Source organism: Meriones unguiculatus, chromosome 17, assembly GCF_030254825.1.
Source record: "Meriones unguiculatus strain TT.TT164.6M chromosome 17, Bangor_MerUng_6.1, whole genome shotgun sequence".
Taxonomy (NCBI): Eukaryota; Metazoa; Chordata; class Mammalia; order Rodentia; family Muridae; genus Meriones; species Meriones unguiculatus.
In genome coordinates, this window is record NC_083364.1 from 18081894 (window position 1) to 18099846 (window position 17953).

At 59.9% G+C, this 17953-nt stretch overlaps 1 protein-coding gene across 1 annotated transcript; it reads right to left on the reverse strand.

The window, feature by feature from the left end:
• Window positions 1–1717: 1717 nt before the first annotated feature.
• Gna11 (G protein subunit alpha 11) lies at window positions 1718–17948 on the reverse strand. The gene is made up of 7 exons (XM_021636884.2): window positions 17620–17948; window positions 8413–8597; window positions 6236–6390; window positions 5345–5473; window positions 4240–4369; window positions 4005–4158; window positions 1718–3892 (listed from the first exon to the last, which is right to left on the reverse strand). The coding sequence occupies exons 1-7, from the start codon at window positions 17753–17755 to the stop codon at window positions 3702–3704; spliced, it is 1080 nt and encodes a 359-aa protein (XP_021492559.1). The 5' UTR covers window positions 17756–17948; the 3' UTR covers window positions 1718–3701.
• Window positions 17949–17953: the final 5 nt, after the last annotated feature.

Here is a 17953-nt window from a genome sequence, read left to right on the forward strand (position 1 = left end):
CAGCACCGACCCGGCTGCTCGCCCGGCACTGGGACACAGCTGGAGCCCTCTTAACCAGTGATTAAAGGAGGAGGGCCCAGCCTACGGTGGGTGGTGCCATTGCTGGGCTGGCGGTCCTGGGTTCTAGAAGGATCGGGCTGAGCAAGCCGGGGAGCAGTGCCCCCCCGTGTCCGCGCCGGCTCCTGCCTCCAGGCGCCTGCCCTGCGTGGGTCCCTGTCCTGACTTCCTTCAGTGGGAGGCAGCGCAGTGGAAGTGTGGGGAATAAACCCTCTCCTCATCAACGTGCTGTTGGTCATGGGGTTTATCACGCCTACAGAAAACCTAAGAGCAGGGTGCGCTGGTGCACGCCTGTGATCCCAGCACTCGGGGAGGCAGAGGCAGGCAGAGCTCTGTGAGTTCGAGGCCGGCCTGGTCTGCAAAGGGGATCTCTGAGTTGGAGGCCAGCCTGGTCTTAAGAGTGAGTTCCAACAGGACAGCCAGGGCTACACAGAGAAACTCTGTCTTGATAAAACGAACAAACAAAACAAAACGACAAAAAAAACCTAAGATACTCTAACACAGGAAAAAGAGAAACAGTTTTCTGAATGACTGATGCAGGATACCCCTCCCTTTTCTCTTTTTTTCAGTAAAAGTTGTGTTATGATGGGAACTGCGCTGCTGGGGCACGGTGGGCTTCCCGCAGTGGGCCCTGCAGTCCCTGTGACTGCTGACCCCGAGGCCATCTGAACGGATGAGGGTAGTCCGGAACTGTCTCCCATAGCTGGTGGGACTGCCACAGCACAGAAGCCGAGAGAAATGACGATGGTTTGTAAAATGCAGAATCACCGTCACCATCCTGCCTACTCGGGGGATGGGCTCCAGGGCACCGACAGCCAAAGGCTGAGGACACATTTGCACATCTGCATTCCTGTTAGCCAGGTTCACAGCGGCCAAAGAGCCAGAAGTCACCCCAATGCTGCAGACACACACCACGGGCCACCCCAGCCAGAAGTCACCCAATGCTGCAGACACACACCACGGGCCACCCCACGGAGGCAGGGAATATTGCTCAGCTGTGAAAAGAAAAAAGGCATGTGACCCCTGTGCCAGTGGATGGCCCCGGTCTCGGGCTCAGTGGTGCCACAGGACCCCACACCCAGGAGAGACAGGGGGTGAGAGGAAAGGGGTGCCAGGGCCTGGGTATTAATGCTGAGCGAGGACAGAGCTTTGGTGCAGACAGGATGCTTTGGAGGTGGACACGGGGACAGCTGCACAGCTGTGGGAAGAGCTCATGCCCCTGGATATCTTTTCCATCTTGTGTGTGTCCCCACGTGCCTACGGAGGCCACCCATATCTTTCTCCATCGCTCCGCACTGGAACCCGGCAGCTCACGGACTGAGGCGCACTGGCGGTCAGCAAGCTCTAAGGGTCAGCTCATCCCTCTGTCCGCAGCGGTCCCTGGGGCACCCCACCAGGCCCACCTCAAAGGATAGGATTGAACTTGGGTCCTTCTGTTTGGATGGCTGACACCCTACCCCCTCAGGCATCTCCCTAGCAAGGCTTCTTTGAAGAAGTGTGGGGCTGGCCTTCCTCCCCGTGAGGAGCTGGCAGAGCCCTCTCTCCAGGCGAGCAGCACAGGCTGGGCCTCAGTCTCCCGGGAGGCAGGGCGTCAGGTGACCAGGTGAGGCCTGACCCCTCCCCTCTTATACCCATAACAATAACCCCAAGGGAGCCTGAGTTTAGGAACAAAATTTATTCCAATTTAAAACAGAATTCAAGAGAAAGATATGAAAAGGTGGCTTCAGCAAGATCCTCTGGGTTAGGGGGTCAGGGCCCCGACCTGCTGCTTGCACCCTGGCGCCCGCCCTTCGTGGGTCTGCAGGAGCCTGGCACCGAGACGGGTGCCTGAGCCCCCCCACCCCTCACACAAGGAACATGCTTTGCAAAGGACAAGGGTTAAAAACAGTGTTTTGAGTGTTCTCTTAAATAGGCTGAAGTTTGAAATCAGGACTGTGTAATATACAAGGGTCGCGGCAGGCGCTGGCAGCCACCGAGGGCCACGCCTAGGCTCCTGGACCAGGCGCTCGAAGGCGGTTGGCACTCCCAGTGCGCTGGGGCAGACACAGAGAAACCAGGGTCCCCCCTGGGGAGGGCCAGGCCGGATGGAGGGAGGCTGAAGTCCCCATCCTGACCTTGCGGCACACCCCCAAAGGCCCCAGCATGGTCCCGACAGAACCCGCCGCCCGCCGCTCAGGCGAGCTGGGCCCAGGGCTTTGGCTGTGGCCCCCATGGCCTGATACACTTGGCACACTGTCTAAAGAGGCTAACACTTTGCCAGCTTGGGGTGGCCGGCCCTCGGACACCTGTACAGTCCCAAGTCCTCTTCCTATTGTGCGACACAGATGCCCATTCTCTGAGGACCGGGAGCTCCCAAGGGTGGCTGTTTGGCTCGGGTGGCCTGGATGACCTTGCCTGGCACCCATGCAGCCCTGCAGTGGGTGGGGTGGTGTGAGACTGCGCCTCAGCTGCAGACAGGAGAGAAGCCCGGGGTGGGAGGGTGGGGGACCCATGGGGTGGAGGCCAGGAATGTGGGGGACCGTCACGGCCACCCGTCCACACCCTAGGGCTCTGTCATGTCCACTGGTCCCTTGTTTCCTTCTGCCTGGGACGGCAGTGTAGCCCACTGCCCAGATTGGCGTATGTCTGAGTGGACAGTCTGGGGCCTGGAGTCCAGCGTGGCAGGCAGGACAAAGGCATGGCTGGATATCCAAACCCAGAACGTACGTGCAAAAGTAAAGAAATCTGACAGACAGACACTGTAGTGTATATGAGCAGCAGGGGGCCGCCTGTGTCCTCTCTGGCCATGGCCATCACCTCCTGGACGCTGGCATCCGGCCTGGGAAGCACCAGCACGGTGCAAAGACTGGAGCCGGGGACCAGTGCGTGGGGCGAGGCCACTGCCCGTGTCTGGGGACAGACCTGAGAATATTCGGAAGGAGCCCCTGAGCACCCCGCTCTCAACGATGGGGGGTGGGTAGGGGCCTCACTGAGCCACAGGGCCTTGGACGGTCCCTCCAGCTGCCCCTCAGGCTCCCTAGGGCTGCTCCCAGCCAGGCCAATGAAGAGCAGATCTTGGGGACACAGGGGTGAAGGTCACTCAGAGCAGGAGACCCTGTAGTGTGTCATCTGCCCTGACAAGCCATAGTGGAGCAGAATATATCTCTTTTCTTCAAAAACAAAAACAAAACGAAAACGATTAGGCACTTCCCAGGGTGGGCACAGGGGCCGCCCACCCCCACTTCTTGGAGTCTAGGGAGCGGAGGGTGCGGGCCCCGAGGGCACATGGGATATCAATAACTTAGAAAAGGGGCAGTCCGTGGTCCCCCAGCCTGCAGCCTTCCCCCAGGATAAGGACTGGAACTCAGGACCATGGGCTCGGGCTGAGCGGCCCTGACCTTGAGAGCCTCGTGGCTGTGGGGAGTCCCTGGGGAGGGCACGCTGACGTTCATGGTTTTTTTCTTTTTTGTTTGTTTGGGTTTTTTTTTTTTTTTTTTCCTAGAAAAAAAAAAAATCCCTCAAGCCACAAGGAGTCAAGGCCAAAAAGAGGCCACCCCTGCCCCTGAGGAATGGTGCCAGGGACAGCAGTGGGCAGGAGGAGAGGCGCCCAGCCCGTGCGCCCAGGCCCCGGGTGCAGGCGGCTGGACTTCGGCGGCTGGGCCAGGTCACACCAGGTTATACTCCTTGAGGTTCAGCTGCAGGATGGTGTCCTTCACGGCGGCGAACACAAAGCGGATGTTCTCCGTGTCGGTGGCGCAGGTGAAGTGTGAGTAGATGATCTTGTCGCTGTCGGGGTTCAGGTCCACAAACATCTTCAGGATAAACTCACGTGCAGCCTGGGCGTCCCGCTGCGGCCCTGCAAGGAAGTGGGCGAGTGCCCAGGTCAGTGGCCTCTCTCTCTGGGGCCCGGGGTGGTCGGAGGCAGCAGGGCCCCGGGGGTGACAGTGGGGACGAGGGGTGGGGCTCACCGTCAAACTCAGGGAAGTAGTCGACCAAGTGAGAGTGCAGAATCTTGTCTTCCAGCAGGTCCTTCTTGTTGAGGAAGAGGATGACGGAGGAGTTCTGGAACCAGGGGTAGGTGATGATGGTGCGGAACAACGCCTTGCTCTCCTCCATGCGGTTCTGTGGGGACCAGAAGGATGCACTGGTGAGCAGGCTGCCTGTGCCCACCCCTGTCGGCCTCCAGTGCACCCTCAGCCTCACCTCGTTGTCCGACTCCACCAGGACCTGGTCATACTCGCTTAGGGCCACCAAGAACATGATGGATGTCACGTTCTCGAAGCAGTGGATCCACTTCCTGCGCTCTGACCTCTGCCCGCCAACATCCACCATCCTAGGGGAGACCGCACGGCCGCTCAGCTTGCGGCTGCTGCCTGCAGCTCGGCCCCATTCCCCAGGGCCAAGGTGGCCGCAAGCCCAGGATGACCAGGCTGATGTGCCTGTGGACGCACAGGTCCAGAGGGTTCAGGGTTTGCCCAGAGCCTGGGTGGCCTTGCACACCTGAAGCGGCTCTCTGTGGCGCAGAGGCACAGTGCCTGCCCAGGTGGGGCATACTCCACTTCCCCATTTGTGTGGACGTCGTCCGGCCAAGCGGGACATGATGGCCTCTGCCCACTGACCATGAAGCCAGAGGGCTGCCCGCCTGTCCAGATCGAGGTCCCTGAGTGTGCACCGTGGGCCCTGCCCTGGCGGTGGCGGAGGGACACCTGCCTGGGGGAGGGTCTCTCCTGGGGAGATGGCTGCGTCAGTGCTGGGGAGGACGACACTGTAGGGGCCACCAGTGGGACCTGAGGACAGGGATGGACATGGACGTGCCCACATCGGCACCGTCTACCCTGCCCAGGGAAGGCCTTTAAGTGGGCACAGGTGTCTGTCCTCTGTCTACACTGTTACCACCAGGAGCCTTACGGAAAGCAGGTTAAGAGAGGGAGGGTGGGGTCGGAGATGGCACCAGATGCCTGAAGAGCAAAGGCCCGAGCACAGGATGATGGGGGGTGGTGCCTAGGCAACTGTCACCCAACTCACCCTGACCTCCTCCTGCCCTGGCCCTTCTGAGTCTGTGGGTGAGAATGCTGACTCAGAGCAAAGTGTGTCTGTGTCCATGCGCCCCACTCATCTCCAAGGCTTCTCCTGTGCCCTTCAGCTTCACGGGGCCCCCAGGGAGGAGCCCTGGGAGGTTGTCCAGCTGGAGGCCACAAGGCCCAGCACTCCAAGCCCCAGGACCCCTGCCGACCCCCTCGGCCAAGCCCGAACACCTCCTCCTGCAGCCCCTGACCTTCACCCCTGACCTGCAGCCCCGGACCGTCACCTGAAGATGATGTTCTCCAGGTCGAACGGGTACTCGATGATGCCAGTTGTGGGCACGCGCACCCGCAGCACGTCCTGTTGGGTGGGCAGGTAGCCCACTGTGGCGATGCGGTCCACGTCCGTCAAGTAGCTGCAATGCAGAGGTGTCTGCTCAGGAGCCCAATGGGGACCTTGGGCACCTGGGACATGGCACAGAAGCCACACCCACAAACAGACAGGGACTTGGCACTGGGTACTGGCCGGCCTGGGGGCCTAGCTGAAAGCACACTGCCTCCATGGGCCTGGGGTCACAAGTGTCCGACATAGGGACATAGGAAATGATCCCCAGAAGAGACGAAGTGCTGCAGACAGCTGGAGGGTGGGGCCCACAGCGCAGAGGTGCCCACAGCACAGGGGACACCTCATAAGGCTCAACTCAGGGTCAGGGTGGCTGTGTGTGGGCTCAGAACAGGCAGGCCAGACAGGAAGTCCCGGATACCTGCCACACTCACTACTGACACAGGTGTCTTGCTGAGTCCCCAGAGCCCTGTCAGCTGGGACTGTGTAACAGCCTCCCAGCCATGGACTCCCTGAGCTGTGACTGCCTCCTAGATGCCTGCATGGTTAGCCCTGAGGGCAGCCCGGGCCAGGGCTGGGCTCTTCTCCCAGCCCGGCACGGACACATGGTCAGAGGCTACAAGCAGGATGGCCAGCTGGACCAGCTGAGCCCTGCGTCTTGCCCCTGAGGCAGGCATGCTCAGTGGGTGGTCAGGAGAGCAGACTGCTGGCCGACTGTCAAGGATGGCCAGCTCTGTGGGTTAGGAGGCTGTGGACAGGCTCTTGGGCCTAGGTCATGGCCACTCTGACCCTATCTGTGTCCACTGGGTCAGCCACGCATGCCAGCCCCACTCACTACTTAGCCGAGTCAGAGAGCTGGAACTCCCGCCTGCGATCGTAACACTCCTGGACGCCAGGGTCACTCCACAGTGTCTTGATGGCATTCACATACTGGTGCTCGAAGGTCGTGACCTTCTCCACATCAACCTCCCGGATCAGGAGTGCATTGGCCTGAGGGAGGGGGGAGGGTGTGAGCCCTTGGGAGGACCCTGGCCAAGCAGGGAGCCTGCAGGGCGGCGAGGGGAGCTGGGGCTGGGGTTCGCAAGGCCGAGGCCTCTGGGAAGCAATGAGGCTGCAGGGCCCCAGCAGCCCCCTCCTGTGCTTCCTGACCGCTCAGACTCAGCTGCAGTCATTGTGTGGGTGGATGCTCGGGCTGGGAGACGTGAGCACAATCTGCGTTTCCCTTTCTGTGCTCTGCCGAGGTCTGAAGTGAGGTCTTGTGTAGCCCAGGCTGACCTCCGGATGCAGCAAGGATGACCTTGACTGCAGGCTCTACATCCCCCACACTGGGATGGCAGGTGGGTACCGAATGAACTGATTTGCTGGGGATGGACCCAAGGCAAGCACTCTACCCCGGGGGGCCCACTCCTGGACTGTTCCCTGGACGGCCACACAGGGCACGCACGGGGCGGAGCTGCCTCCCTCGCAAAGGCACCGGGAGGCGGTCCTTCCACACCCCAGACCCCTGAGGGCCTGACCTGGATCACAGTCTCCCCAGCGTGGCCTGTCTTGGGCCACTAGATGCAGGCATGGCTCCCGGCCTGACAGCGTGTGGCTCTACACTGCTCACCCAGCACCCAACACGCCCCAGGCTGCCTGGGCCTCGATGGGCCCTGGAGGGGTCCTTTGGAAGAGCAGACAGTGCTCTTAGCCACTGAGCCATCTCTCCAGCCCTGACTCCTTTCTTTTTGAGATTTATTACATATACAGTATTCTGCCTGCAGGCCAGAAGAGGGCGCCAGATCTCACTATAGATGGTTATGAGCCTAGACCACATGGTTGCTGGGAATTGAACTCAGGACCTTTGGAAGAACAGTCAGCGCACTTAACCTCTGAGCCATCTCTCCAGCCAACCCTCTCCCCCCACCCCAGCTTTTAGTTTTTCAAGACAGGGTTTCTCTGTGTAGTCCTGGTTGTCCTGGACTTACTTTGTAGACAGGCTGGCCCTGAACTCACAGAGATCCACCTGCCTCTGCCTCCGTGTCCTGGGATTACATGTGTGCCGTCCTGCCTGTCTGACTCAGGGCTCTTTTTTTTTTTTTAACATTTATTTATTTTATAATGTACACCTGAATGCCAGCAGAGGGCACCAGATTTCATTATAGATGTTTGTGAGCCACCATGTGGTTGCTGGGAATTGAACTCAGGACCTCTGCAAGAGCAAGCAGTGCTCTCAACCTCTGAGCCGTCTCTCCAGCCCTGACTCAGGGTTCTTAAGAGAAGAGAATACCTGGCACTGGGGAGACTGCAGTGGAGGGGTGGCAGGTTCCAGACCGACCTGGGCTACTGAGCAAGAAGGCCCTGTTTCTAAAGCACAAGAGTTGGGCGCTTGGCTCAGTATGAGTTCAGGCCTAACAGGTCCAAGACCCTGAGTTGCATCAATTAAAAAAAAGAAAAGAGAAGGGAAGAGAAGAGAAGAGAAGAGAAGAGAAGAGAAGAGAAGAGAAGAGAAGAGAAGGAAAGAGAAGAGAAGAGAAGAGAAGAGAAGAGAAGGAAGGAAAGAAAGAAAGAAAGAGAAGAGAAGAGAAGAGAAGAGAAGGAAGAGAAGAGAAGAGAAGAGAAGAGAGAGAAGAGAAGAGAAAAGAAGGAAGGAAGGAAGGAAAGAAAGAAGGAAGGAAGGAAAGAAAGAAGGAAGGAAGGAAGGAAGGAAGGAAGGAAAGAAGGAAAGAAAGAAGAAAAGAAAAGAAAAATCCAGCCCAGTGGGGAAAGAACAGAAAAAGTGAGGGAGAGGAAATAATAAGATCAAAACAGAGGAAATTCTCAAAGAATAAATACCGTTATTTTTAAATGCTACTAAAAACCACACAAACAAGCTGGAGAGGCGCAGTGGGCATGGGTCTCCAGGAAGCCAGGTGATACTGACACCCAGGCACCAGGCACCCGGCACCCAGCCACCCCTTACCCTCCACCTTCCGAGCCCCGCCCTCAGGAGAGAGCCTTGGGGGAGCAGGCCCCCCACAGGCCGGCCCTCACCTTGTTCTGCTCATACTTGTAGAGGATCTTGAGGGTCTCCATGGCGCGCACCATGGCCTGCATGGCGGTGAAGATGTTCTGGTACACCAGCTTGGTGAAGCCGCGCTTGTCCTCCTCCGAGTAGCCGGCGCCGTGGATGATGCGCATCTGCTTGATGAAGGTGCTCTTGCCGCTCTCCCCAGTGCCTGCGGACCACACCCGGCACAGTCACCTCGCCGCGTGCCCCAAAGCCTCACCCACCTCCTGCGGGGCGCCATACACCCTGCCACCGGTGAGCTTCCGCAAACTCGCCTACCCAAGAACTCGGGGTGCTCCCTTGGGGTGCTGCCCACGCCCCAGCTGCAGCAGACAGGAGGCCAGGAGCGACACGTGTCCCCTGGCCTTGCATCTCTGAGGTGTGCCGTGGCCGAAGGCCCAGCAGCTGCTTAGATGGCAGTGGCACCTGGGGCCTCGCCACCAGCCTGTGTGACAAACAGTCCCCAGAGGCCAGTTGCTAATTCCCACTGACCCCTATCCTGCAGCCAATGGGCCAGGCCTGCGTGGGGTCAGCCCAGGAGTGCTCACTTGGTCACCGCAACTCTGCTCTCAGCGGGACCCTACCCACACCTCCTGAACTGAACGTGTGCCTGGCACCCCACCCACGGAAGGCGGCAGAGAGGCTGCTGGGCCTCAGGCGGAAGGCTGGGGACGCGCGTGCAATCGCCTGCTGTGCGTGTGGCTCCCCCAGGACCCCATGCTCTTAAGCACTTCAGTTGTCACGGCTCTCTGGACGCCTCAGCCATTATCCCCACTCACATGCTTCAGCCACATCTGAAAGGGTCCCAGATCCCCAAACTCTAGCTGTTATGTCAGCACTCAACAGTACTCTCTTGAGGCCAGCCTGGTCTACACAGAGATTCAGGCCAGCCAGGGCTACATGAGACCTTGTCTTTAAAGAAAGAAAAGGAAAAGCAGAGAATGCTATCAGTTCTTTGGCTGTGTATGTGTGTGTGTTGCACATGTGTGTTACACACCTGTCCACACATGAACGTTTGTTCAGAGGCCAAGGCAGACACCTGTGTGGTTGTCAATGGCTTCTCCACATTTTGTTCCAAGGACGGGTAGCAAAGAAAGAAGTAACAGCAGGCTGAGGGTTGCTCTGCAGTCCAGTGTTGGCTGTGTCTGCCGAGGGCTGAGTCAGGAGCCCAAGCCCACAAGGACCCTGGGAGGTGAGGGCACGGTGCCCACCTGTAACCTCAGTGCTTGGGGCACACAGAGCACCCTGCTAAACTCGCTAATTAGCAAGCTTGGGCTCAAGTGAGACTGTGGCTCAGTTCAGTGGGGGAGTGGCTGAGAAAGACACTCAGCTTATATCCCTTCTGGAGCTGCAGATTTTAAATAGTAAAACCCAAGGCTCAAGAGGTAATGCTGGCTGCTTTTGCAGAGCACCTGGTTTGGGTTCCCAGCACTCAAATCAGGCAGCTAGAATTCCTGCTCCAAGGGATCTGTCGCCCTCTTCTGGCCAGCACAAGAACTGCACTCGTGCACAATCCAACACATACAAAGTTTGAAAAAGTAAAATGAAATGTGAACAAAATTACTAAAATCTCCATGCTCACTTGACCCAGGCTCACAGAGACACACGGGTGTCACAGCTTTTCATCAGTGTGCTTTCGCCTGCAGCCAGCAGGTCCCAGTGCCCTTTTGACCCACTGAGCTCAAACCCAACACATTGCCTGAGGATGCCACATGCAAGCAACTGCCAAAAGGTGATGAGACATGATAGAGGTTGGAGAAAGGCCATTGCAACAATGGGCTCAGACCAAGGAAGGCCACCTTGGGCATCAGCCGAGGCCTGGTTGGCCTTGGGCTGAATTCAGGCTACCCTTTGGTACTTGGCTACAACCAAACAGCATGTGCCAGGGCCAAGAGAACAACTCAGACCAGTACCCAGGCTGGGCCACTCCAACACATGTGGCTTCATCAGGGGCAGGTCTCTGGGAGCCAAGTTTGCCACCTGTCATGTCCTGTCACCAGCACCTGGGGGCTGGATACAGGCCCAGGATCCCCATGCATCAGACGAAAGTCATGCCTGGGACCCAAAATGGTACCCCGTGTCCATGGTCAGGGATGGGGCAACATTACGGAGCCTGGGGACTGGAGTTCCTTCCCCAAAGCACCCCCCACCGTGGCTTGCATGCCTAGGGTGGGTCAGGGTTCACTCGTGGGCTGGCAGCAGGATAGGATGCTGGAATCGGTGTCCCTAGGTCTGACTGCTCAACCCTATCCACCCCCGAGCCCACAGACAGCAGACTTTACATGCATGTCTTGACAGGCCAGGAGAAACACTGAGCCATGGACCCTGGAGTCCTCGGCAGCAGGGCCAGGGTGCCTGATGTTGGAGGGCTCCTCCTCCAGGGGTTCTTCCACCTGGCCACATCCACCTGAAGCTCAAGGTGACCCGTGGAGAGGGGCAGGGGCTGGAGCTGCCAGATCACACAGAAAGCCCACCACACCATCAGGAGGGGCCGTACTATGCCAGCACCAAGCAGACGCCAAGAAAGGCTGGCCCCGAGCCAGACCTGAAACAGGCCACTCAGAGCTCCTCACACAGGGAGACAGGACATGGGGGGACTGAGCCTCCACCCTGGGAGGACGGCAGGACAGACAGGTGGATAAATACATGGCTGAATGAAGGGATGAATGGATAAGTGTGGGGAGAGGGAGAATGAATAAGTGGGTGGGTGGATGGGTGGGTGGGTGGGTGGATGGGTGGGTGGATGGATGGATGGATGGGTGGATGGATGGGGAGGTGGGGGTGGATGGGGGGTGGATGGGTGGATGGGGGGTGGATGGGTGGATGGGGGGTGGATGGATGGATGGTGTATGGATGGGGGTGTGGAGGGTGGGGGCGTGGATGGTAAGTGGGTGGATGGATGGATGGGTAGGTGGGTAGATGGGTGGGTGGGTACATGTGTGGGTGGATGGATAGGTGGGTGGATAGGGGGGTGAATGGGGGATGGATGGGTGGATGGATGGGTGGGTGGATGGGTGGATGGATGGGTGGGTGGATGGGTGGATGGGTGGGTGAATGGTGGGTAGGCAGGTGGACGGATGGGTGATGGGTGGGTGGATGGGTAGTTGAGTGGATGGATAGGTGGATGGGTGGGTGGGTGGATGAAAGAAGAAATGAGTGAGGAGGGGAAGCATGTGGGGAGAACGGGGTTGAAGGCACGCAGCCGCTGGCTGTGCTACCTATATCCCTGACCTGATATTCACAACTGGACTCAGTGTCTTACTTAGTAAAGGCCATGGGGGGTCAGAGCTGCCTCACAGAGGTCGCCAGATGGCTCTTGGTGCCGGGGACTTGGGTGGGAAGCCCAGGCAGGAATGCCCTCAGACCCTGGATAACCTCATCTACAGGTGATGCTGGACAGGCAGGGCCACCTGTTTGTATACCCAAGTTTATGCCCTCCCTGGGGAGGTCCTCAGAAATCCTGGAGGAGGTGAGGAAGTGTGGCCCCAGGGCTGATGTGGAATCCAAGCCACAGCAGCACCCACGGGGCCTGTCACTGGGAGCCGCTTGATGTCACATGGCTATACGTGACAGACCTGAACACGCCTGTGTGCTGTGGCTGAGGCCAGGTCCCTGTCCCCGTCTCCCGACAGTGCCCTGGACGGTGCAAAGCACAGCTGCACGCGGACGCCTGCACCAACAGTCACAGGCCACAAGCGGCAGCCTCTGCGCCCCAGCCCTGATCTTATCTCTGGGCCGGTGGCAAAGGCTCTCAGGGGCCTCAACATGTGGGCACTGCTGGCCTCAGAGGGCCGTGGGCCATGCCAGTGGCTAGTAGTGGGGACGTGTTCCCTGCCCCAGGTGGGGCCTCCAAAGCCTTTATGAAACTCCACAGAGACAGGGAAGCCCGGTGTGACCAGGCTCCAGTACCAGGCCCCGAAACGCTGCCGGCGGCTGATGCTTGCTGACAAAGGTTTGTCTTGACTACACGTTGGAAGGTTTTGTTTGCTCAGTTTTCTTTTTTAGGATCTCACTGTGTAGCCCAGGCTGTCCTGGAAGTCACAGATCTGCCTGCCCCTGCCTCTCCAGGGCTGGGATTGAAGGCGGGTACCACACCTCGGGAGTCTGAAGGTTTGGCCTCCGAGCTTTACCTGTCTGAAGGAAATGCACAGAACAGCCCACCTGCGCTATGGGTTGGAAGTGGGAAACCAGCTTGAGCTACATAATGGGGCCCAGGCTCAAGAAAGACCAGGGCAGCAGCTACAGCTGAGCGGCAGAGCACCTGTCGGGCACTGTGAGGTCCCGAGTTCCATCCCCAGCACCCCATAAACCATGCTCAGTGAGTGGCCAACTTCTGCCATCAGGAGAATCAGAAATTAAAGGTCACTGTCAGCTACCTAGTAACTGTGAGGCCAGCCTGGGCTACAAGGCAGAAAACAAAATCCTGTTCCTTATACAGGAGAGGCACAAAGAAGAGCAGCAAGGCTGGGTCCCTGGCCCCTCAGAGGCCTTCCCTGTAACACCTCATGCCATCAGGCTCCTGGATCCAAACAATGCCAAGCCAATAAACCTGTGTCCAGCACACGGCCCTGCAGGACACTCTGTGGGCTCAAACCGCAGCCCTCTGGGGCAGGGGCAGAGCTGGGCTGCAATGAGGGTCAAGGTTACCGGGGAGGAGGGTGGAGTTAAGGAGCACAGACCCTGGCCTAGCAGCCCTCGTCCCCACTCTCTCCCAGATGTGTAGTTCCCCGGCGCAGGGCTGCGCTGACTGGCACCTGTGACAGGCTTGTCCCCACCAGCCGCGGCAACGCTGCCAGGCCAGGCCTGGACTCAGGACTGTCAAGAGCAGGCCCGGCTCTGCAGTCAACTAGCCATGGCAGGGGCCCGCTGCTGGCCACGTGTAGCACAGAGGACAGCCATGAGGCAACATCACTGTGATCCCCACAGTCACCACATCCTGTCACACGGACACCCTCAGACCTTGCGGTGACCCAGAAGCTGTGGGGCCTGGGGACACCAGTACCACCCCAGCCCAGGCGTAACACAAGACAGAAAACCCTTATACCTGGCAGCTTGGCACCCCGAGCACCGCAGATTCTGGGGACACTCTTTTATGTGCACTTGGGTCCCCAAATACATACAAGTGTGTCAGAGAACACTGCCCTAAGTGCCACACTGCCTCACACTGAACCCAAGTATTTCCCACGGAGCAAGGACATTGTTCCCATTTGACAGATGAGGAAACTGAGGCCCGGATACCCAAAGAACTACTTGTGGCCTTAACCAAAGCATATCCCCACTCCCCTCTGGCTGTCATAGGGCAGCCTGAGCTAAGGGCCTCCTGGGGGCTGCCCAGGCTGATCCCATTGGCCAAAGGGCACTCCGTTAGAACAACCCAGCCCACGCGTGTGGGTGACCTGCACTAAGCTGAGGGCACAGAGCATGGGGGCAATGGTGGTACCTGATCCCATCCCAGGAGCCTGTTGGGGTCACGTGGGACTGCCACACTGGGGGAGCTCCTGCCCCAGCAGGTGGAGACTGCACAGTGCCCTCCAGGGTCTGGGGTGACCCACGGGGAGCAACAGCCAAGAGAGGCCTGTGTGTGGTGGTGGTGCAGGTGCTGAGGAAACAGCGGAAAGACGAGGCACAGACCTGCAAACACAGGTACCGGGACAGCGGGGATGCTGAGCCACAGTGAAGGCCCACCCAAACACACTGGCCCGCCCACATGCTTGCCACTGCCCGGACCCTGCCGCACACGGCCCTGGCCTCGGCCTGGGCTATGGTGGGGAGCTCCCAAAGCTACGGCACACATCCGCATCCCCAGGCTGCTGGCACCCCAGGCTGCTGGCATCCGAGCACTGGCACCCCTCGAAGTCACAAGCGCCACAGGGGCTGACTCGTATTATGGTTCCAGCTGAAGCAATGGGCCCGTCTGTAGAGACAGACGCAGACCCTGCTTCCCAAAGGCGGCAGGCCACAGCACAGGGCCATGCAGACACTCTCGGGGAAGTGCGGGCACAGGGTTGGGCTGGTCACCACTACTCCAGCCACCACCACAAAGTGGGGGCAGCACTGTAGTGGTAGAAACTCTGAATCCATAGAGATATAACCTGTCCCTTTGGGAGTCAGGGTCTCATGTAGCCCAGGCTGGCCTTGAGCTCCCTATGTAGCCTGAGATGACCCTCAACTCCTGCTCTTCCTGCCTTAACCTCCCGGGCCTGTGCCCAGGTGGTGCTGGGACAGAATACATCTTGCTGGCAATCAGTTCAAGGACCCCATGGAGGAGGGGCAGCACGGCCTTGGCCTCCTGGTGAGTGGCCTGAAGCCACCAGGGTCTGGGGACAGGAGCAGCGAGTAGGGAACCAGCTGAGGCCTCCTTTCCAGGGCGGGAGGCCAGCCCAGCCCTTGGGCCACCCCCGCCGGATCCCCGGCCTTTGGCCGCCCAGCCCGCGGCTCGGGACAGGAAGCTGGGAGCCAACTGCCTGCTTTATTTAGAAAGCTGGGCCCAGCCCTGCCTGGCCTCGGGGACAGGGATTTCCAAGGAGAGTTCTGGGTGGCTGGCTCCCCAGTGCAGCTCTGCTCTGCCCCGGCCTGGGGCTGCTCGGGGAGTCGAGGGCCCCAAGATCTGCAGAGTCTGAGGACCACAGGGACCACAAGGGTGGGAGCAGAAGCTTGCTGGCTGGAAGTCCCACCAGGGCTGCCAGTGTCACAGGACAGTGGGGAGGTGCGCCCACTCCTGTGTGGCTCCAGTTCTGAGAACTTGCTCGGGTCCCCAGTCAGTTTTGCAAGTTGTTATTTTACATCAGGCACCACCATGCGTGACATGGGGAGGGGGCTCTACGCCTGGGGACACTGAGTGATGTCTAGGGATGCAGTTCATTGCCCACCCCGAGGACAAGCCGTAGTCAGTCTCTGCCTGGCTGAACAATCTCCCCAGGCCACATGGGGACTGGCAGGACAAGATGGGATGGGACACGGCGGTGGAAACTCATTCCCAGACTGTTCCCCAGGAGTGTAGACCCATTGGAAGGGCAGTAGCTTCCAGCCTGGGGAAAGAGGCCAGAACCCTCCTCGGAGGGGGCTCAGGGTACGGGGTCCCTGCTGCTCCAGAGGGCAGGGCTCCAGGACACTAAGGCCTGGCTTGCTTCCACCTCAGGGGGTAGGACAACAGGGGTTCCACGCTCCATACAGCTGCTATGAAATGAGGGATGGTGCAGGAGCGCAGCTGCCTGTAGGGGGGTGGGGCAGGGCTCATAGGCAGACTCTCTCTGCACTGGTCACAGTACCCACACCCCCCCCCCAACGCCCAAAAGCAAAGACTGCTAAAGAGCCAAGGTCACGGTCACCTCCTCCGGGAAGCCCTCCCAGCAAGGCCCTGAGCAGTGCCCAGCGCTCATTCCTGTCCTCCCCCTTCCCCTTCTGCTCCCCTAAAGCAGCCACTCCAAAACAGGACAGGAGCCTTCTGTGTAATGGGTGTGACTGCAGACACAGGTGCCCCGAGGGAACAGGTGGGAGCTGAGACCAGCAGTGCCCAGGGTGGAGGCACGGCACTGTATGCAGGTCAAAGCAACGCCCTTCAGCTGCTGGCCAGCTTACCAGGCTGCAGCACGGAGACCAGGGAGTACCCCTGAACGTGAGGGGACTCTGAGGCCAGGGTCCCGGGGACAGCACAGAGCTGGGAGGACACGCTACTCTGCTCATTCACCTGATGTCCCCCTGATCCACCGTCCCAACAGAGAGCTGCTGACTCTGCAGAGGTCAGTTGGGGCCACACTGTGGCCCCCCAGTGGCTACCCTGGGGCCTCTGCTGCCCCCTCTGGGCTGCTCTGTCCTCTCCTCACTCTTCCCTTCCTGGAAAGCTGCTTGGAACTCTGAGGGAATCCCAGAATTGTGGGGGGAAGTCACTGAGGCTCTGCCACCCTGAGACCCACAAGGGCCACAGCAAGAGGAGGCAGTGTGTCCGCCCCACTTGTCCCCTCTTTGGGACAGTGATGGCATCGCTGCCCTCTACCCCTCTTAACCAAAGGCTCTACACAGTCCTTTCCTCAGGTCATCCAAGGCCACCTTTTGCCCTGAACACCCATTCCGGGTCTTTGGCTCACCCAGGAGCTGGGAGGGGAAGGCAGAGCTCCCCACTCTCTGTTTTGTAAACCTCCATAGGGCCCGGGCCACCCTGCCCTCATTCTGGGCTCTTATTTGAAGTGACAACAAGAGGACAGCTGGATCTGGGCTCCCTGGCTCCCAGCAACAGGTGTGTCTTGAGGAGTCAAAACCCCAGGGAGCAGGAGACACAAGTTGAGCTGCTCTGGGGTAGGTGTCCTGGGGAGAGGACAAGCCTGGGCGCCAGGGAGGCAGGACCAGGGCAGGGAGGGTGCAAAGCTGCTTGCTGTCAACCTACCAGGCTCAGGCGCAACAGAAGCCCAAAGGAGAAAAGCCACCCACTCTCCAATGTGGAGGAATTCAGAGGATCTATGGAACACGGAGGGAGGTTGGGGAGTAGCCACGGAAGGAACCAACCATGAGCAAAGCAGGACCTTTTGGGCGTATAGTCCTTGGAGGAAGAGAAGTGGGTGCAACCCTTTGGGAACTGTCCTGGGGAATCTGGAAATCAAAGGGGTATCATGGGGGCAGAGCAGCCCACAGGGCAAACCCGGGGCTATGTGGGTACAGCAGAGAGGAGAGAGCCGCCTTGGTGCGGCAGGGCCAGGGGCCAGTTTTGTGCAAGAATTCTCAGGAGGGACAGAAAGCAAGTCTCCAAGGGTCCCGGGGGCCCGAAGTGGCCAGCAGATGCAGAAATCCCGCCTCGGATAGCAGACGCAGGAGGCTGACCCCCGAAGGAATCTGCGGCCTGGGCAACAGAGGCTGGCCACAGAGGGTTGCATAGGCTGAGCCCCGGGGACGGCACGGCGGAGGCTGGCCACCACAGGCCCAAGCCACCTGCAGAGCTAGGGTGCAGCGATCCCGGAAGGGCTGACCGCTGCGGGGCAGCGCTGACCAGTTGCACCGGGGACACCCGGGGTGGCCAGGCCGGCCGCGGGCAGCGGGCTGGGGGGTTCGCGGGGAGCTGTCACCACACACTGCTCGCCCAAGACCGGAGCTCCCGCGGGTGCGGGCGCCCTACGCGCGTGGAGACCCCGGCCGGGCCCGAAGCCCGGGTCGCCCACCCGGTCCCCATGACAGAGGTACCGCGGTACCGGGACGCGACTCACCGAGCAACAGCAGCTTGAGCTCGCGCCGGGCGTCGCGCTTGTCCCGCCGCAGTTGCTTTTCGATCTCTGCGTTGATGCGCTTCGACTCCTTCACCTCGTCGCTCAGGCAACACGCCATCATGGACTCCAGAGTCATCGTCGCGGTCCCCCGGCCGCCGCCGGCCCGGCCTCGCCTCGTCCCGGTCCCCCCAAGGCCCGGCCCGGCCCCAGAGGCGCGTCCGCCGCCCGCGCCGCGCAGCGCAGCCGCCGCCGCCACCCGCAGCCGCCGCCACCGAGCGCCGGCGCCCGAGGACCTGAAGCGCTGCACGGGCCCCGCGACGGGCAGGCGGCGCGG